Here is a 21,695-nt window from a genome sequence, read left to right as displayed (position 1 = left end):
ACATAATTTTTAAAAGTTTATTTACTTAGTTTGAGAGAGGAAAAGAGAAAAAGGAGAAAGAGAGTACGTGTGTGTTAGGAGTGGAGAGACAGGAGACAGAGAATCCCAAGCAGGCTCCAAGCTGTCAGCACATAGCATAGCCTGAGTCGGATATTGATCTCATAAACTGTGAGATCATGTATGACCTGAGCCGAAATCAAGCAGTGGCCACTCAACCGTCTCAGCTGCCCCTATTTATTTATTTTTTTAAGTAAGCTGTATGCCCAGGGTGGGGCTTGAACTCACAATCCCAAGATCGAGAGTCACATGCTCTATCAACACAGCCAGCCAGGTGCCCCATGTGACTTTTTCTAATAAGCTCACTCACACAGGGCTAGGTGAACTGTATTAATATCAATGTTACTGGATACAGCTTTGTGATTAACTAGTTCCTTGAACCCAAAGATTTTGGAAGCATAAGAAGACAAGAAAAAAAACCAATGTATATTCTATACTCAAATATGTAATATGCCATATGTACATACACATAATTACATAGTCTGTATGTTCTTTTTGGTGCCAGCGTGGATTGCTGGGATGGCCGTGGCAGAGATATTAACTGCTCTGGTGAGAAAGACAATGTATTCCTTGCCTAAAGCATAAGAAGTTAACTCTAAGAATCAGACATAAAAATCCAGGAGTTCCAATAAACATCTTCCAATCTTGTTTTCTGGAGCACATGCTATTTTCAAGAGCAAATTACAAACATTGTCAAAGCTTGCCTCACTTGGGACAAAGCAACACAAAAACGTAAGAGAGCAAAAGCCTCTTCCCACTCCATTCTCCCACTCATTATGCCCGAAAAGGAGAGCTTTACAACAAGCCGATCAAAATCTGGAAGTAGGAACTAGGAACCTCAGGGGAGAAACAGGAGTTTTACCTTAACATTGCCATGGCTTTGACAGCCCTCTTCTAAGGAGAGATGAACTTAACTTTGCAAATTAAAAACAAACAAAAAACCAAAAAAACAAAAAAAAACAAAAAACCCCACCGGCAGCACATGGCCCCTACTCCTTCAAGGGAAAGTCCAAGTAAGTCCCCCCTGTAGACAGAGATGCTGGGCTCAATGGCAGAACTACTGACCAGGCCTTTAGAACCTGCCAGAAAATTGGGGGCTGTACCTTGAAATTCACAATGAGCCCTGTCCAACAGTAAGGACAATCACTGAAAGATTATAGCTTTGACTAAATGACTAAAACACAGCCATGAAAAATAAGTGGGATTGGTCTCAGGAAGGGTCCCTGATTAAGTCCTTGGTCTCTGGATTGAGGACCTGAAGGAAGGAAGGGGACTGTGCACACCTGCGGGCGACTGTTCTGAGCAGAGATTTTACGTAACTGGCCGCTCTCCCCATTTATTCTTTCTTCCTCCCTCTTCCCTCTTTATTTTCCTATGGAACCTACTCCCCATGCTACGTTTCTCTCTTCTTGCCTTCCGTAGAGTGTTCCCCACGCGCCATGAGGCAGCTGGAGAATGAGGATGCAGAGGTCCTGGTGAAGTGAACAAAACTCTTGGTGATGCAAGAGTCTGTCATCTTGTTTGGGACCTTAATTCTTTCTCCTTCCGCCATGACTTCTGGCATTCCGTCGTGGGAGGCAGGGTATTATAATAACAACAAAAAGATACCTAAATTTACTGAGAGCTTACTGTGTGGACCAGCCATCGGGCTTACTTCTTTTATGTGTTATCTCAATGAAGCAGACACTATATATTAATATTCCCATTTTACATATGAACAAGCTATGGCCCAGGTCACAGGCCACCATACTATTAAAAATGATCTTTAAAAAATTTTTTAATGTTTGTTTTTGAGAGAGAGAGAGAGAGAGAGAGAGAGAGAGAATGAGTGGGGGAGGGGCAGAGAGAAGGGGAGCAGAGAATCTGAAACAGGCTCCAGGCTCCAGGCTCCCAGCTGTCAGCATAAAACCCAACACAGCTCAAACTCACCAACCGTGAGATCGTGACCTCAGCCGAAGTTGGATGCTTAACCGAATGAGCCACCCAGGTGCCCCTAAAAAGGATCTTAAGTTGGGGCACCTGGGTGGCTCAGTTGGTTGAGCTGCTAACTCTTGATTTTGGCTCAGGTCATGCATGATCTCACAGATCGAGCTCCGAGCTGGGCTCTGCACTGACAGAGTGGAGCCTGCTTGGGATTCTCTCCTTTCTCTCTGCTCCTCCCCATGCCTGCATGCATGCGCTTTCTCTCAAATTAACTTTAAAAATTTCAAAAAAATAAAAAGGATTTTAATTAATAACTAAGGGTATACTGTAGCTCTGCAACGGGAGGGACAGTGCCTTGGCCTCTGCTCTTGGGTCAGTAGGCATGCATACATACTTGTACAGTAAAGGAAAGCAAGCACCGGGTGGGCTGTATTTCCTCTAATTCGCCATGCAAGAGAAGGCAGCCCCACCAAGCTTTCATTTTATTTTTATTTATTTAAATTTTTTTCTTAATGTTTATTTTTGAGAGAGAGAGAGACAGCACAAGTGGGGAAGGGACAGAGAAAGAGGGAGACACAGAATCCAAAGCAGGCTCCAGTCTGAGCTGCCAGCCCAGAGCCCAACGCAGGGCCGGAACCTACGAACCACGAGATCATGACCTGAGCCCAAGTCGGATGCTTAACTGACTGAGCTGCCCAGGCGCCCCACCAAGGTTTCATTTCCCTATGGACGCTGTGGCTGACCGCCCCTCTGACCCTGAAGCTCCCATCCCCTTTCTCCTTTCCTTTCAGAAGCTGCAGGTATGCCTGGGAGCCCGTGAGGTGGCCACAGTGGGCTTTTCCAAGACAGCATGTTCGAGGCTGCCAGGCTTACAGACACAGCCCAGGGGGCGAAGTGTGGGCTACAAAGGCCTCTGTTAACTCAGTAGTTAAGTGCCTAGTCTCCTGCCTACTTGGTGACACAAGGCCATCCTCTGACAGTCACTCCCCTTTTAAACTCAGACGTGGTTTTATGAGGCTGAAGGCAGAGGCTGTGTGTTTGGCTCGTGGGAAGAAATCACCTTCACTCAAAGCCCCCTTATGAGAATTCTTGTTTCATGGGGCAGCTGGGAGTTTTCTCTCGTCCGCTCTATAAACACTCCCTTGCGTGCCCCTCAGTCTTGCCCTGTTACTGCTGGAGGCTTAAAAGCAAACCGTTCCAAACCCCACGACAAAGGAGTGCTTAACGACACAAACCAGACCCCAGTGACATCGGTCCGGGTGACCAGACCTGACAACAAACAAGGTGAGAGAGCTGGAGGTTCGGCAGCAACGTGCCCACGAGAACCTGCAGGAACGAAAGGCTGACGAGTTTCCTGTCTCCTCTCGGCAGGCGCCGAGGCCACAAGAAAACAGAGCTTTGTGAGCTGGCAGAGGCCGCACGGGCCGGGGCCTGTCTGCATTCTGCTCCGTCTTCCAGCGGGAGCAGCCAGCTGAGATCTCACAGTCACGAATCTACAGAGCAAACAGAAAGGGCCCATCAACGTCATCAGTCCCGGAGCCCACAGCGGAAGCCGGGCGTTAGGAAGCCCGCGAAGAGGCAGATAAGAAAACAGTGAGGTAGGACAGCGAGAAGGGGAGAGGCACTACTACAGACATTCGGTTTTCCTCGTTCCCCAACCCAAGACTTAAATTTTTATTAATGGAAGCGGAGTCGAGAACTAGACACTGGGAAAATCCTTGGCAATCGAGGCAGACACTTTCTAGAGCTGAGCTGAATTAACAAATAAGGACGATACGCTGCCTCAATGCCTTCATGGCAAACACCAGGCATCTTCCCTCCCCACTCTCTGAGAATTCTTCTTCAGAAGCTGGGGAAGCGGGTCAGGTGGGCCAGTGGCTCAGCTGTGAGCAGCTTCTCTTGCTGCCCCGTCGGGAGTGATAACGGAGGAGCTATGCTGGCGGGAGGGCCTGCTTACTTCCCCATGGCTCTCCCTTCTCTTCAGTGCTTTTCCCGTGCGGGTGGGGACCAGTCCCTCAAGGATGGGACTGACAGAAAGGGTCAGTCCCTAGCCGCTCAGGGTCTTAATGCTGACCCACAGCACAGCGGTAAGAGGGTCTCTGGCTTGGCATCCAAATGCCATTCCTACCACCTGAAGAATTCTATTGCTTCCCAAAGGGTTCTCGAAGTCGTTGCTCCGCAGGCTTCTGGACTGATGTCAAATCCCAAGTGATTTGGCTTGATAACCAATTCCTTCTTGGATGGCTCACTTGGTGGCCAACCTCATCTCTTAGCCTTGCTGCCCCGGCGACCTTCAGGCAATTAAGAGCAAAGCCTGAGCCTGTCGGAAAGTCTGTCAAATAAGGAGCATCTGCGGTCACATCTGGGGGACCGCTTAGGCCTTCCTAGCGCTCCCATCAGGAATTTATGAGAACGTTATGCACTCGCTTCCCAAATGGCTCCGGGCCTTCTTTCTCCTGTCTATTTCTAGTGCAGACCACAGTCTGTATTTTGCTTGGTTCCCGGTCAAGTAAGAATTCTCTGAATTCCCTTAGCGCCAGGCTGGGGACACATGCAACACAGCTGACTGGGGACCTTGGCAGATCTGACCGAGGAGCTCCTGACCAGCCAAGATGAGGCCAAAGTGGACACTGCTTTGCGTCCTCACCACCTGCATCGAGCAGTCTCTTCTGCTTCTCACAGGGGCACAGCCGCTTCGGGCCATTCCCTGTCCCTTCTCCCAGCACCGACACTTAGCTCTGTGCCCCAAGCGTGACTCCCGGACAGGGCCAGGTAGATCTGGCAGTTCCCCCGGGACTCTGGGAGCAGCAAGGTAGACTGGGGAACCCGAGGGTGTGGCAGCCTCTTTCTGAATAGGGTAAGTGAAGACAGAAGGCAACACGAAGGCATCGGAAATGCGACACGGAGAAAGGCTGACTTAAATGCAGGGAGTAGCAAAGAGCCGGCAGGCTGGTGGCCTCAGTCACCCATGGACAGCCAGGTCAGGTGATGACAATGGCACCCGTGGCTCTGCTAGGGTCAAACCTCCCTTTTCTGCTCTCAGAACTCAGGAAAAGTCACTTTGGTCCTTTGCTACATATTCGCAGACAGAAGGTGGGTCTCCTCAGCAGGTTTCAAAGCTGGCACATTCGGCATCCCTGGTGCCCGAGGACCCACCTAGGGCATCAGGATAAGGAAGATGTGATGCGGAAGCGGGTGGCCTGCTTTGGACAATCACTGGGTTCCCGACGTCTCAGTCCAGAGTGGCGTAAGGGTAAAGAGCTGTTACTGATCTTCACCCTTTCCTTCGGTCACAGTTTAAATGGCGTGTCTGTCACGATACCTGGAGGACATGCTAAACCGGTATGTGACAAAGTGGGAGCTGTCAAGAGTGAAAAAGACAGAACACTAACCAGGGGCAGGGGAGACAAAAACGCCTATCTTGCCAAGATTGGAGAGGGGAGGTAGATCTTCGTGTTAAACTTCATTGCAATTTAACCACCTTTTCGCCTATTCTATATAAATAAGAATATTTCGCGTATTCTATATAAATAAGAACGTGCTTTATACACAGCAGCAAGTGGAGCATTCATGTCATTTTGTAGGCTGCTTTTTCACATAACACAGGTGTCCCCCACTCGATCCAGTCTTGGTAATTAATGCTAAACAGCTCCACGATTTCACCCTGCCTGCGGCTCCCAGGCCTGTGATGGGTTTCACGGGTGCACCTTCTGGGCTGACGGGCGGGCAGCACCCGCCTGGGACTCTCGGCCACCAGGCGCGTCGCTCAGGGGCACATGTTCAGTGCTCTCATGTGGGCAGTAAGTGATCTGTCTGGCAGAAGTCTGCAAGGCCCACTCGGGGAATCTGAGCACCAAGGAGGAACATGGGGCGTCAGTGACAAGCCCGGCAGGCTGTCCCATCTCACACATCACATCCAGGCAGCCCCTGCTGGACGCGGGGCCCAGGTGCCCTAGAACAAGCCCACATACGGCACAGAGAGGTCGTGTGGCCCCGGAGTGTCAAAGCACACATTTGTGCTGGCCGGGCTTCCAACCCAGGGGCCCGCCAGAGGCGCGCTGTAAAAATGACAAATGGCTGTCACATTTCCAAGGCTCCGGCTGATTTAGGGAGCCATTGGCAGACACATCAGTCCCAGCATGTCAGCCAGTTAATTACTTCCAACTTTATCTTTCTTGTCAACACTTCTTGACAAATTGGCCATTATCTTTTTATTCGACGACAAGCGCTGCTCCTTTCCTGGTGATGCCCGGAGGTTTTTCTCCTCCTTTCCGCTTCTTTGTACCCAGAGTGGAATGAAGAGCTCTGGGACAGCCGATTAGAAAGAGGAGCTGTCAGGAGGACAACGAAAGCGGCGAGGGCTGCTAGGGTGAACCCAAGGCTCATTTTCTTTCTTTTCTTTTTTTTTTTTAATTTTTTTAAATTTTTTATTTCTAGGAGAGAGAGAGAGAGAGAGAGACAGCGCGAGCAGGGGAGGGTCAGAGAGAGAGGGAGTCACAGACTGAAACAGGCTCCAGGCTCTGAGCTGGCTGTCAGCACAGAGCCCGACGCGGGGCTTGAACCCACAAACCGCGAGATCATGACCTAAGCGAAAGTCAGACGCTTAACCGACTAAGCCACCCAGGCGCCCCCCCAAGGCTCATTTTCAAATGTCTCCGCTCACAGCAGAGTTGGTATTTTGGGTAAAATCCCGATTTCCCGGCTTCCCGATGTCAGAGAGCTCTGCCTCCATCTCTAGCGGGGACGAAGTGGGACTGCAGAAAGGTGAGTGGGGTGGCATCCGCTGACCTGGCAGTGCTGCGCTCTCCCCACGTGCCGGGACAAGCAGATGCGAGGTGGCTGCCCGCTCCAGTGAGAGCGGTCGCACTGTAGAAATACTGATATTATGTACTGAGGCACATAAAAATCAGAAGCACCTTCTCTAACTCACCATTTAGTGGCCCCATTAAATCTTGAGGCGTTCCGGAGGGTGAGCTAGATACAGGGGAGGGGCAGACGTTCACTGCTGAACTACCGCGAGCTTCTCCCTGGCGGATGGTCTTGGGCTGCAATGAAAGACGCTCCGTCCCTTCGGTTCCCCTTTAGGGGAAACCCCAGTGCTCTTCCCTTTGCACAGCTCCTCGCTGGCGGCCGGCTTCCTGCACTGACAAGCAGCCTCCCTTGGGGTTTTTAAGGTGCTCTATAAAGGCATGCTGTTGTACACTGAACTTGTAGAAAGTCTTCTAACAGCCAGAAATACATTTATGCTCTACCGGCGGCTGGTGAGAGACCTGACCTCTTGGGTAGGGCTGGACTTTAAGAGGGCACGAAAGAACAAGATGGGCCCAGGAAGATAGAATCTGCGTTAGTGCTCTGGCGGCAGAGGGTGCCCTCTGTCCACCCACTCTCCCCTGCGGGCAGCTGCCCGACGAGGGGCACAGATTCCTAGAGGCACAGTGTGCTTTTGAAGTCAGCATGAGCCCAGAGGTTTGGAATGTGTTTTTGCCGAGAAGCGAGGAGCTTTGAGCAAGTCCTCACCCCTCTGGCCGGAGTGCCTTTTCTTCCAGCAGAGGTGGGGGAAAAGAACACGACTCTGTACCTTTTCTGGAAGCCAGGAAACAACTGTAAAAGCAGGACTCCTACTTCCAAGCAACACAGTGGTGACACCCTGGGAACATGTGTTTAGAATTAAGACAGAGTGGGTTTTATTCACCCCTCTTGGCCCTTGCCAGTAAGCTGCAAAGAGCCGTCACACTTGCCATTAAATGGCTGCTCAGGCACAACTGGCTCGACTTCTCGAACATTCTCAAAGAATTACAGTCCACTTTCCCCATCAGTGCTGCCCACATCAGGGCGGCAGAGGTCCGGCCCAAAGGGAAGCTCTGTGGTCCCAGGGTATGAACGGGGGATCTTAATCTGCACCTCTGACAGGGTCTTGTCTCCAGCTAAGAGTGACTTTCTGCTACTGCAACGTAATGGGTATTTCATCCCCTTTCGGAGACAGCAAGATCTGTCAGGTTCCTGGATAAGGTCTGGGGAATACAGCTGTCCAGCGGTGCGGCTGTTTTTACGGGGACGTGCTGCCTTCAACATCAGCTGCTGCGTGGGGCCCCTCAGGCCACAATGCTGGTGGACTGACAGGCTGGTGCAGGCTGAAGTGACCGGGTACACCATTCACTCGGGCCTCCGGAAGACAGTGGAGCGGGACAAAACCTTGCCCCAAATGCTCAGTGGTCCTTCTGCTCATCGTCTTCATATGTAAAGAGGGTGAGCCACAAACTGATGGTTTCCAGGGAGACAGAGGGATTGTGCAGTAAGGATGCTGCCTCCGGTTAGTGGTTAAAATACAAGGTGGAACCAGATGACGTCAGTGTTTCCAGTTCCCACTTCCTCTGATTCTGTGACGAAGACCGACAGAAGGAAAACAGACTCGTAGCGGGACAGACCACTGAGGCCAATGATGAAGACCTCACCACGACAAAGTACCACCAGTGACCACGGACAGAGACCCCTATACTCCGTGACAGACGTTTAGGTGACGAGAACCTGCCGGGGATGCATTCTCTCACTTGACAAGCTCCAAATCAGGAGCTCTTTGGTCTCAGCCTGGTGCTGAGATAGAGGTTAGAGCTACCATGGTAAATACGACAGCTTTGCTTTCACAGAGCTTAGAGGCCAGTGAACTAGATGTATAAACAACCCCCCAAAGAAACCAAAAAACTCTGAAATAAATGCTGTGAAGGTAAACATCACGAAGAAAACAGAGCGCCTAGATGGGGACTAATGTGAGGGAGCTTAGTTTGGATTCAGAAGGGCAGGGAAGGCTTTTATGATGAGATGATAACTACACACCTAAACGGTAATATTTAATATTGGCTGGCTGGACACTGACTATGTTACTATGTCTGTTACTACCCTGCTTCATGAGCACTATCTATTTTTTTTTTTTAATGTTTATTTATTTTTGGGAGAGAGAGACAGCTGGGGGCGGGGGGACACAGAAAGATGGAGACGTAGAATCCGAAGGAGGCTGCAGGCTCTGAGCTGTCAACACAGAGCCTGACGTGGGGCTTGAAACCACGAACCGTGAGATCATGACCTGAGCCAAAGTCAGACGCTTAACCGATTGAGCCACCCAGGCACGCTTAGCACCATCTATTGTCAAACCAACTTCCTAGTTGAAGTGTAACACACATATATAGAAAAGTGCACACAGGGCGCAGCCTGACAAATCACGGAGTGAAGACAACCTTGTAAATATCACCTGGAGTGAGAAGCAGAACACAACACACAGCCTTTGCCCAGAAGCACCGAGCTTCTCCCGACCGCGGCTCCCCTCCTCATCCCCAGAGGCAACAACTATCTATCTGATGTCTGACACAACTGGTTATGTTGCCAGTGTTTTTTGTTTGTTTGCTTTTTTACTTTGAGAGAGAGAGTGAGCGCAAGCAGAGAAGGGGCAGAGAGAGGGGGAGAGCCTGTCAGCGCAGAGCCTGATGTCAGGCTTGAACCCACAGAACTGTGAGATCATGACCTGAACCAAAATCAAGAGTCGGACGTTTAACTGACTGAGCCACCCAGGTGCCCCACAGTTTTGCCGGGGTCTGAACTTCACCTGACACTCAACATGACATCTGGGAGAAACGTCCGTGTTGCTACATATGCCACGATAGTTTTTCCTTCTAGTGCTGAAGACTAGTTCACTCTATGAATATACCACAACTTATCTCGCTGATGGGCATTCAGGTGGCCATCAGCTCTTGGCTAGTACGAGTGGTGCTCCTACCAACGTTCTCATACCTGGCTTTGGTGCAAGGGTGCTTGCATTTCCGTTAGGACTCTAACTCGAAGTAGCACCGCTGGGTCACAGGGTACGTTCAGCTTTTGAGGACACTGACAAACTGCTCTCCAGGGTGTTTCTAGCAATTTTCATTTCCACAGGAAGTATATGAAAAGCCTGACAGCTCCCCATCTTCGTCAGCACTTGGCACTGTCAGCATTTCCCATTTCAGTGTGTGTACTGGTGGCATGTGATAGTTTTGATTTGAATTTCCGTAATGACTAATGACCTTGAGCAGCTTTTCATGTGTTTATCGGCCTTCTGGAGAACCTCTTTTGTGAAATAAGTGCCTGGTAACATCTCTTGCCAGTCTTGAAGTTGGCTACCTTTTAAAAGTTGAGAAGAGTTGTATATATACTCTGGATGCAATATACACAAAGATACGTACTGGATATAATATTCCTCCCTTTTCACTCTCTTCATGGTATCTTCTAATGAACAGAGGTAACTCCTTCTACTGCGTTTGATAACACTTTCTTGCATGGTTAGCGCTCTTTGTATCTTGTTTAAGAAACCTTCGCTTACTCCCAACATGCCGAAGATAATATCCAATGTTCTAGAAGCTTTAGTTTTACTTTTCACACGTGGAACTGAGGCCTCCTCTGAACTTGAAGTTTTATGTGTGGCGTGAGGCAAGGGTCAAGAGCCCCTCTTCTCCCCGTAAGGCTATCGAGCTGACCTGGAAGAACTTACTGAAAAGACTGCCCTTTCCTCAGTGTTCTGTGGTGCCACCTTGTCAAAAATCAGTGTCTACATCCATGTGGGTGTTTCCGGACATCTGATTCCGCTCCATTTAGCTATGGGTTTAGCCTTGTGCCACCACTATATTGCCTTAATCACTAATAGTAGCTTTATGATAAATCTTGATTTCTCATAGTTTAGCTCCTCTAAATTTATTTATCTTATTCAAAAATGCCTTAACCAATTAAAACAATTTTTTTTAACATTTATTTATTTTTGAGATAGAGAGATTGTGTGTGTGAGCAGGGGAGGGGCAGAGAGAGACAGAGACACAGAATCTAAAGCAGGCTCCAGGCTCTGAGCTGTCAGCACAGAACCCAATGTGGGGCTTGAACTCACAGAACACGAGATCATGACCTGAGCTGAGGTCGAATGCCTAACTGACTGAGCCACCCAGGCAACCCAAAAATGCCTTAACTGTTTTTAATTTTTATTTTGTTATTATTTTTTAATGTTTATTTCATTTTTGAGAGAGAGAGTGTAAGACAGAGGGATCTGATGTGGGCTTTGTGCTAATATCAGAGAGCCTGATGCGGGGCTCAAGCTCACAAATGAGGAGATCATGTCCTGAAGACGGATGCTTAACCAACTGAGCCACCCAGGCGCCCTGCCTTAACTATTTTTAATCCTTTGCTTTACTGAACCCCAAGTCCTGTAAGGTAAAGTAGTTAGGATTCGCATCGCCACTGCACAGAACTGTAAACCCAGAGAAATAATTTGCCCAGGGTCATATAGCTACCAAATGACGAGAAGGTATTAGAACCCAAATTTGTCTGATTTCTAGACCCAACTATTTCAAATCCTTTGTATACAGCCTCCTTAATCCTCAAGCCAGATGATCCCTTCAGGACATTTAATATGAATGCATCACAATTTCAAGAAATCCAGATGTTCTATGCCACCCGTTTCCAGTTAAAAATCTTGTGGGGCAAGTATGCAAAGCCCCTTTTCCGGTGAGACTCAGGAAAATAGAGCGACAAAGGTAAGAGCCGCCTAGATTCCTTCCAGAGGCTCGTCTGAATTCAGAGTAGCAATCAGGCTCCTCACATGGACTCCTCAGGGGCCTCAGGCCTGGCTCCACACCTCCTCTCTGCTTTAACTGTCCTTTGCCCCGGACTCTTAAGCCACACTCAACTACTTACGTCTTCCTACTAAGCCAAGGTCAAAAAGCTGCACCGTGCTCAGAGTGCCCACCTCCCACCCCTGGCTACCTCCTCCTTTCTCTGTGAAACCTGGGTATCCCTCCCCTTGGGAGGCCTTCCAGAATACATCTGGGTTGGGTACTCCTCCTTGGTGTCCCCGACCTAGCATGTCACACTGTCCTAGAGCTCAGCTGTCTCTGCAACGGAACGGTGAGGCTGGGCCGGCATTGTTAACTAATGCCCTGCACGCTGGCTAACAGAGCAGAGGTTTACTACAAAGTCTGAGAGCAGAGACAGGCTCTTTTGCTAGGTGCTGTCATGAAATAATAGACTCTAGAAGGAGGCCCGAGAAACGATTTCTAACACGTCCAGAATGCACTCTGGTAGAGGTGGCAAGTCAGGAGGCTTAGGGAGAGACAGATGTATACCTTCTGTGATGGATGGCATTTAGCTGAGACAGAAACAGGACTGATGGACAGAAGGATCAGGTACTGGGGCACCTGGGTGGCTCAGTCGGTTAAGCATCTGGCTTCAGCTCAGGACACGATCTCACAGTTTGTAAGTTCGAGCCCCGTGTCGGGCTCTGTGCTGACAGCTCAGAGCCTGGAGCCTGCTTCAGGTTCTGTGTCTCCCTCTCTCTCTGCCCCACCCCGACTTGCGCACTGTCTCTCTCTCTCTCAAAAATAAATAAACATTTAAAAAAAAAAAAGAAGCATCAGGTGTTAAATGGCTGCATACAGTAAGGCAAAGCTGTGACTCACTAAAAGACTTTAGGAGAAGTAAAATATCCCCATGACAAACACTATTGAAATGACAAGGCAGGTTCTTCTGAGATGTACTCTTTCCACAGACTGAGAGTCTGATTCTGAGGGGAGCGGTTTCCCTCACCAATTGTGCCAGTGATGGCTTAGGGGCAGCTAGGCCAGGAATATATTAGCAAAGGAGGAGGCTCTCCGATCGGGACATTTTTGAGACTATGGGACGTGACGCTCCGCTTGGGTGGAAGGGAGCCCACCTATAGGCCCTCCCCGGCGCTGTAATCCTCGGGCTGCTCGGAAGCTTCCAGTCCTTGGCGCCAGCCCAAGGCGGTGCAGCCCAGACAGTGAAGTCTCTGAGAACTTCCAGGCTAAGTAAAAGCTCCCTGGCTTTTCTCATTAAGAGTATAAACTTGATTTTCATAAACATCTTCCCCGGGAACACCGAGCTGACCCTCTTTCACCACCAGCAAAATAGAGAAAAGGAAAAACTGCAAGACATCCAACACAGGTTTTCCTCATTTTCTCAGTTAATTCCCATTTTTAGTGTCACTTTATCCACTGAAGGGCAGAGAAGGTAAAAGCCTCTTGCCGAAGGGAAAACTAGTCTCGTCCTTCACATTCTTCCTGGTTTTCTCCACCGGCTTAGCTGTACTCAAAACAAGGGCTTACTTTTACGTCTTTTAGAAATTTAGGCTCTAAGACATTGCAGGGCTGTGAATGTTTACAGGATCGATCTGGCATGGGAAATGCTCTTAATTTGCTATATATATATATATATTTTTTTTTTTTAATTTGGGGGGATTATTGACATTCGGGCAGCTTAGGTGATTTAAGAAAATCTTCAAATAAGGAAAGCAGCTGTGTCCAGCTTACCCCTCATGTTAGAAAAACAGGTTTTCAGCAAATAAATGTCAGAGAGCAGGCATTCATGCCAACAGCTAGGTGCTTCTGGTCCAAACCTATGAACCCCCAGAAGCGATTGCTACATGGGCTGCGGATACAAATGACTGATTCACTTTCTGCCCAGATATGAAACTCTATTCATAACGGTTTCCTGTTTGGGCCGGGGAAGTGGCCACTGGAAAGCACAAACAAAAAGCTGGCCGGGAGTCCCTAACGCCCCACTGTTCCCTGCTCCTTCCTCTACTGCGCTGCTGCAGGCGGGAGCCAAGATGGCGGGGGACACACGTGACGCTCCACGTGCCTCGGCGGCACGTGGCACAGGCTCGGTGTCAGCTGACGGCTGGGAGATGGACTTGAGGATCCTCACCGGGTTCAGGGGCCGTTGGATGGTGATGGTGGGGGCTGCGTTCGTGTTAGTGAAATGAACTCTGTGTGGCCGAGACAGCTGGGCTGGGTACCTGCGAACTGAGCGCGGGGACTGGCTCTTCCGAGCGGAACGGCAAGTTGCTGTGGGGTGCTGGCCACACCCGCACGCCTCGGTAGGCAAGGAGACTCGGGAGAGGAGAACACAAGCCCTGGGCTACCTGAGCCACGACTGCTTTGTCATTTAAAGGGGGAGAAAAAAACACCGTCTGGTTACTCTAGCTGCTGAACAGAAACGACTTTCTGAAGCCAGAAGTGCCAAGTATTGAAGGGCTCCGGGGACCATGGCAGGGAAGGGGGCTGGTCAGGCACCAGGCTTGTGTGAAGGACCCGCACCGACCGGCAAGAGTACGAGGTCTGCCTCGGAGGCTCCGTAACACGGAAGCAGCAAGAGTATGTTCCAGAGGCAGAGTCAGTACCGCTCCAGGACCGAGGGGCCTCTGTACAGGTTCTCAGTGAAAAGCTCATTTTAAGTATTTAAGGTTTGCTGAAATCCCAGGTTTTTCCCCGTTTGTTTTCAAAGGAGTAACACCCTTCAAATATAATACATGAGAAGTGACAGTATCCCTATTTTCAGGGATGTACATCATATATAGAGAAGAGCTTCAGATTCGCAAACTGTGTGATACGGGAAGAGGGAAATGAGACTGTCAATATGGATTTATTAGGGGACGGAGATTCCCTTCCCTATGATTTAATATACATTCCAAGTTTCAAATCACGGGCCAAGGATGGGCCTGTGCCCTGCTGTGCCTACGGACCGACGCACGTGTGCATGGCCACACTAGGGCCGTGTCCAGCACTCCTGGGGTTCTGTCCCTGCCGTCCTCTCCGACACCTCCTTGTCAAATGCCAAGTGTGAGGAGCTAATACGGGGCCACTTGTGGAAGAAGAAAGTGCATAAAAAGAAAGACGACTGAGCAAATCCTGTGGATGCAAACTACAAAGTCTTTTTTTTTTTTTTTTTTTTTTTTTTTTTTTTTTTTTTTTTTTGCTTCCTGAGATGCTTACTCTATTTCTAGAGCTCTTCTAAGTTGGAGATTTTCCACTGTGACAGTGTCAGATCTAGGTGGAATGAGGGTTTTGGAAAACATCATTCTCTGAGTGATGATCAGAGAAAGGAATAACCAGCCTTGTTAAGAGCACACTCAGTAGGGTGCCAAAAATATACCGGATCATCATATAAACAGCACGGATTACATTAACAGGCCTCCCTGGGTGAGTGGGAGGGAGTCTTATTCCCAATTCTCTTTGCCTACCTTACACTCACCCCATGGTTATGTAACCTGTAGAATGGAATTTGGAAATTCTTCTGACCCTGCCCTGCTCGCTGATAGAGCTGAGCCAGTGGCTGGCAGGGGCATAATCTAATAGGCGAAATTGGAAACACAAATTCAGTCTTCTTGTCTCAGCCCAGAGACTGTGCAGGCAAGGAAAGGAAGACTCGCCCCTGCGTCCCTCCTCCCCTCTGGCCTAAGTTTGCGCTGACTTCACCCAACAGGCACCTGACCCTCCCAGACGAGCTGGGAGGGGCTACATCACCAGGCACGACCACAGTGGGGGTGGAGATGCAGGCAGCAAACAATATTTAAGATGCTGAGTTTGTAGAGCGTTTGGGCTTGGGAAGAAAAGGTATAGGGAGCCCAACGAAGCTGCACTTTTAACCTCAAGCTTTGAGAAAGGCTAAGAAAGAGCAAGGGAAAAGAGGCCGCAACAGGGTGGTGAGCCCATCCAGAGTGAAAGTGCGTGGTTGTGATCTGCTGCAGCTTTGCAGACCTCAGTCAGGCAGAGCCAGATCCCCCAAAGGAAGACTCTTCCTCACCCGGGCCCGCGAAATGCTGAAAAAGACTCTCTCAGCTCTGACCTGGCTCTGCATTCTCATCACAGCTTTCGTCAGCCACCCGGTGTGGCCACAGAAGCCCCCGAAGCGTAAGACCCCTGCGCAACTCAAGGTGGCCGCGTGCTGTGCGGAGGCAGAGGGGCTCAGGGCCCAGATCGCCAATCTGAGCAGTCTGCTGAGCGAACTGAGCGCGAAGCAGGAGAGGGACTGGGTCAGTGTGGTCATGCAGGTGATGGAGCTGGAGAGCAGCACCAAGCGCATGGAGTCACGGCTCACAGACGCAGAGAGCAAGTACTCGGAAATGAACAACCAGATTGACATCATGCAGCTACAGGCAGCACAGACTGTCACCCAGACCTCAGCAGGTAAGGAGGCCGTGTCCTCACGCTAATTGACACCTTCTCGTTCACACACCTGAGCACCTCTGTGTGGCACGGTTTCTGGAGAGCTTGGCCATCAGAACGATGACTGGGGGTTCTTTGGGAGTATGTTTTCCTGGGAATGTGCCACCGGCGCTGATGTTCTCTAAATTTCTGTCCATGTCCCCAGTGTCTGCACAGTCTCTTTACTCACACCATGTTTTAGCATATGGAAGGTATGAATTCCCCCCACTGGAGCACAGAGGGACGACGTGGTTTGCCCAGAGTCACACCACAAGTCTTAGAAACAGGGTTCGAGTCTCCCTGATTGGTTCGCTTCCTTATCCCGAGCTGACAGGCTGTACCCACAGTCCCAAGGAAGCAGGCATGAACACCAAAATTGCCAGCCACATCTGTTGTTCTAGAAGCCAAGTTTTGCCAAAGACCATTCCCTCGTGTCTGTAAGACTCAGTGGAACGGCATTAATGGGTTTTTGCGTCCTGTCTCTGCATACATGACTCTTCCCACTGGCTCCAAATTAGGTATAGATGCTGCCTGGAGCCAGGAGAAGAAACCCTTTGTGTCAGGAAGGACAGGCTCAAGGTTCCTCACATCTGAGATTTCTATTTTTCCCCATGATCTCAAATAAAATTCTCCTGTTACAGCAAATAGGAAAATGCAATGCTGAAATCTGGATTTTTAGCCACTGTCTCCCCCCATAAGATACATTGAATGCTTTTTTTTCTAAAGTAACTTTTGGTTGCTCGTTAGGTTGGCTCAGACTGGCCAAGGTGAATTTATGGCTCAGAGACAAGAAATAGGGGTTTCTGAAATCATCAGGAAATGATGACTTGTCAGGAGAAGATCCTACAGATATGTCACATATGGCTGATATAAAAACTTTTGGTCACCTCATAGACCAAGTCGTGAAACAGAACAGAGTAAGTCACTGGTGATTCAGTTCAAAGGGAGAAAAAGCTTTAACGTGAAATAAGCCTAAATGGCCCATTATCTAATAAACGCCGTGTGAAAATCACTTCCTAAGCAAGTACTTCCTGCCCGGCACTGGGGAACTAGGAAGGCATCTTCAGGACATTTTCCAGACAAGTGCGTCCTGAGTTGGCCTGTGAGACGAACCCAGACGCGCGGCAGAGCAGGCCAGACTGGAGACTGTGCTGCCTCCCGCTCCTCCAACTGGGGTTTTCTCCCTTCCCAGCAGGGAGTTTCTTGGGGGTCAAAGGCAGCTCCCCTGCTGGGCCTCTCACTCTTCTTGCCCAGGACATCATTCCTCAGCTTTCTTGTCTACGACCAGGTGCCAGGTCACCTTTAGACTCTCTACACAGGTGGCTCGTCGGAGAGAGCTGTAAGTCGATGCTTTCCTCAGTCACAGAGAACGAAGGGCGCCGAGGGTGGAGGCACACGCCTCCCCCTCCCTCAGTATGCTCTGCCTGGGGTGGCTCCTGGTGGCAGTGAGCACCTGTGTGTTTCCCAAGGAAAGGACCCCAGAGACAGAGGGCAGGGAACGTCTCCTGGACAGCAAGAGCTCCCACTCGTCGAGTCCCATCAGGAAAGGTGTTCTCGAGACTTGAGACCCGGAGACAAAATCTGACACAAAGCTGTAGCCCCAGGGCAGCCAAGGAAGCATTTAAACGAACCCCAGGGTGACCAGCAGCCCGCTCGATGCTCTGGTTTGCTTGTTTAATGATGTTACCAGGGGAGGCCCCCAAGGTTCCCCAGGGTGTCTGCGCTTCCGTTTGAGGAATGAGCAGTGTTAGATGGGGGTTGGGGGGGGGGAGGGAGAAGATGTTAAATTGATCTCCCTTAATTAGGGTCCTAGTAGGCAAAAACAGATAAAAGTAGCCATTCTCTAGATAAAAATAGCCATTGTCAAAGGCAGAAATAGCCATTCCCTCTGAAAAACCACCCCCACTCCCAAACAGACAAACCAAGAAAACAACAAAACCAGACCCTATGAGATGCTCATGATGTATGTGGTAAGAGACGCTAGTGGTCCCAGAAGTGAAATTTACTAAACAGGCGCATCTGTTATGTGGCCCTCGCATCCCATGGTGTTCCCAGAGTTCACGGCCTAGAACTCAGCAGGATGATCTATTTTGGGGTTAACCTGAAACCACCTCTCTGCTGGTCTCATTGCTGCTGCTATCCATGTGAGGTGAGGGCTTCCCCAACACCAACAAAGCCAAAATACACTCCCTTTTGGTCACCCAATGGCTACCCCCCTCCAAAACCCAGACATTGCCTGGTAATGAACACTCCTGTGAATTTCGTGGTAGAAATGAAGTCTCAGTTTTTAAACTTCCAACAGAGGCGGAGCACAAATGCCCACCTACCGCGGAGCCCCTGGGTTTGGGCACTCACTCCTACGGTTTGCTCCTCTTGCAGACGCCATCTATGACTGCTCGTCCCTCTACCAGAAGAACTACCGCATCTCTGGAGTGTACAAGCTTCCTCCTGATGACTTTCTGGGCAGCCCTGAGCTGGAGGTGAGGTCGCCAGAGCCCACTGCCCAGGTTCTACCTGTCCCCCGTCCCCTCACACAGCTGGGGGCCACAGGACCGGTCACGGTCTAGAGAATGGGAAACTCAAGACAGAGAATCAAACACACTGAATATCAGAGAGCTAGCCACACGCTCAACTTGTGGGGGCAATCCCCTCCCCCAGCATCTCTTTGGTCCCTTCAAGTCACTACCGATCAAACGCCAAATCTTCCAACACAGATCATTCTATAACCACCCAACTTGCTGATGGGCCTTGCCAAACCTAGAGAGTTAATCTTGGGAGAAGGGGAAAGAGAGAATACATAGAGAGTGCACCCAGATTTTCCTCTCTTCTAACTACATGTGCGCTTGCCCCGTCCTCCACTTTGACACCTCTTCCTCAGCAAACCACCACCCCGCTCCTGCTCGCCGACACTGGGGCAGAGTCAGAGTGAGCCCGCACACATCCACCGGCCCTGCAGAAACGGGAGGGAGGCGACGAGGCCCGCCCTTGCTCTCCTTCCTGCCGCCGTGGGCTGCTGACCAGGCCATCCTCTCTGCCACAGGTGTTCTGTGACATGGAGACGTCCGGCGGCGGCTGGACCACCATCCAGAGGCGCAAGAGCGGCCTTGTCTCCTTCTTCCGGGACTGGAGACAGTACAAGCAGGGCTTCGGCAGCATCCGCGGGGACTTCTGGCTGGGGAACGAACACATCCACCGGCTCTCCAGGCGCCCAACCCGGCTGCGCGTGGAGATGGAGGTGAGCGTGAGGCCCCTGCGCCTGGAGCCGGTGCCGCACACAACCGTGTGCGACCCGGGGGCGCCCTTCCCACTCTGACGGACTATGGGCTTGTGTGCTTGCTGTGCCGGTTTTCCTGCAGGTTGTCGGACAGCTGAGGGAGAAGAGGTTTTTCCCTGTTTTCTCACCAAAGCGAGGCTGCGGCTACACAAGAGGCTGGACTCGGGCCGGAGCGGGGGCGCCAACAGTCAGCTGTACTGAAACACTGTGGCCCCCGCTCGGGCCTGGGGCCTGAGCTCCTCTGTGTGCAGACCTTTCTGACATTGACTGGTGACGGTCGTGAGGGGACTGGAGGCCCCGTGACCTACTCAAATGGCTCTGCATGGGACACGGGGAAACACACACCCACACCTTGCAGACAGACAGGGCAGGGAGGATGCGGAAAGAGAGGCTAATCCAGGCCAGATGGGGCCTCAGGAGGGACCTTTGCCCAGGGATCCTTGTTTTGTGACTCCCAAGCCTAGTGTGGTAGCTAAAGGCGAACAGGCGATACAGCCTGGGCTCCGACCCCCCCCCCCATGTGAAAGGACAGGCAGCTGCACGCTGAGAGGGGGGCTGGCGGGCGGCAGGAGACACAGCCCCGTGGCAGCTCCTCTCAGGCTCCGCCTGCTCCCGACAGGACTGGGAGGGCAACGTGCGCCACGCCGAGTACAGCCGCTTCGCTCTGGGCAACGAACTGAACAGCTACCGCCTCTTCCTGGGGAACTACAGCGGCGACGCAGGGAACGACGCCCTCCTCTATCACAACAACACGGCTTTCAGCACCAAGGANCCGGCGTCCTAGCTTCCGCACTTCGGTGGATACCGGCCCTGACCGCTGAGCTCCTGCTCAGGCAGCGGCTCCCTCCGCCAATCCTCCCGGCCCATCTGTCCGCCGTTTCCGGGGCAGGGACAAACCGGGCTTACGGGCCCCGATCTCTTTCTCGGGCCAGGTGGCTACTGGTACAACTGCTGCACAGACTCCAACCTCAATGGGGTCTACTACCGCCTCGGGGAGCACAACAAGCACCTGGATGGAATCACGTGGTACGGCTGGCACGGCTCGAGCTACTCCCTCCGGCGCGTGGAGATGAAAATCTTCCCAGAAGACTTCCAGCCCTGAGTGGGGGGCCTGGCGCGGGGCAGGGCCGGGGAAATGGGGACAAACAGAGGCTGGGTGAGGGCAGGGAAGGGGAGGGAGGGAGTAGAGAAAAGTTAGGGATGGAAAACAGCCTAGAATCTCCAATGAGTGTCCGTCTCTAAGGAGCCCAATGAAACTGTTAAGGACAAGGACATTACATTAAGTGTGATGAGTTATTTAACCGCGATGGGTCATCACACAACTTCTCAGGGGGCTGGCCCAGGTGGGCTCCCTGTGCCTCTGATCTCTGCCATATTCACTCAAAGCCTCTCCTTTCCACTTGATTTTTCGGTGAAAGGAAAGTAATTATGACATCACTGTGTCTATTTAGTCAAAGGCCTAGGTTATGTGAGGGCAGAAAATAGACCCCTTGGCTAAAAAGAATTGTGTGATCTTGATCTTCGAGGAGAGGCCCTGGGCGATGGAGAAAGGCAGAAAAGAGAGTGGTGGAGGAAAGGCGTTTCGATTTTTAAATCCAATCCAATGAAATTACCTTCAGTCTACATATTTTTTTTCTTAAAGATGAAAATAATTCTGTTGCCAGTGGATTGACCCAGGAGGGATCTCTGGGGTCCCGGGCCTGGCAGGGGGGGCCTCTGGCACCTCCCTGCCCGGCTTTGGTCAGGGTGCAGTGTGTTGAAAGGCACAAGTGGGTCTAGTGGCGGCTGGGGAGTTTCAGGAGGTGGGGAAAGTTCCTCGTGGATGCTTACACAAAACTGCCTTAAACTGTTCAGTCAATACAGATATATCTGTTTTTATTTTTTACTTTGTAAGAAAAGGGCTCAAAGAGCTTCCTCTTTTAACTTGTCTATAAAAAGTGGCTGCAAAATGAAGGTAGATGACACTATGGTTAATAATTCATGCTGTATATAGGCATTTGTGCTTTGTAAAAATAAAATACTGTAGTATGTTGTAAACATCCAAAGTCTCTTTTTCCTTCCACAATAAATTCTTTTAAACTTGTTGGCTTTTAAATTATCACCACTACCATTAAGTGAAAAACCAGAGGGTGAGCGGTAAGAAAGAGACTGATTTTGTTACAGTCTTCAGGGAAGCCAAAGCTGGAAGCCAGAAAGCGAAAAGGCGGAGGCCGAAAAGAGCAGCAGCCGCTGGGAGAGGTCAGATCTAGCCACCTAATCGCAATGGAGCCCAATGCCACCGCCAGGCTGCAGAACTTTGCAAACCAACCCTTCTACTTTTTCCCTGAGCAGACTAACACGTACAGAGAGGCGGCATGTCTTTAGCCATAACAGATGCCAAACTCATCGGGAGTGTTAGGAAGTCATTTTTCTTGCCAAAATGAACCATTCCC

The 21,695-nt window shown here is 50.6% G+C and overlaps 2 protein-coding genes across 3 annotated transcripts in view; one reads left to right on the top strand and one right to left on the bottom strand.

Moving 5' to 3' along the window:
* The window catches only part of MTOR (mechanistic target of rapamycin kinase), a 138,555-nt gene that overhangs the window by 45,978 nt on the left and 70,882 nt on the right, over positions 1–21,695 (bottom strand). The window lies entirely within an intron of this gene.
* Positions 15,602–20,365, top strand: ANGPTL7 (angiopoietin like 7). The gene is made up of 5 exons (XM_077763810.1): positions 15,602–15,971; positions 18,369–18,469; positions 19,030–19,224; positions 19,883–20,038; positions 20,153–20,365. The coding sequence occupies exons 1-5, from the start codon at positions 15,602–15,604 to the stop codon at positions 20,363–20,365; spliced, it is 1,035 nt and encodes a 344-aa protein (XP_077619936.1).

This window comes from Crocuta crocuta, unplaced genomic scaffold (assembly GCF_008692635.1).
Source record: "Crocuta crocuta isolate KB4526 unplaced genomic scaffold, BGI_CrCroc_1.0 scaffold13, whole genome shotgun sequence".
Taxonomy (NCBI): Eukaryota; Metazoa; Chordata; class Mammalia; order Carnivora; family Hyaenidae; genus Crocuta; species Crocuta crocuta.
This window is presented reverse-complemented; position numbering and strand designations above follow the sequence as displayed.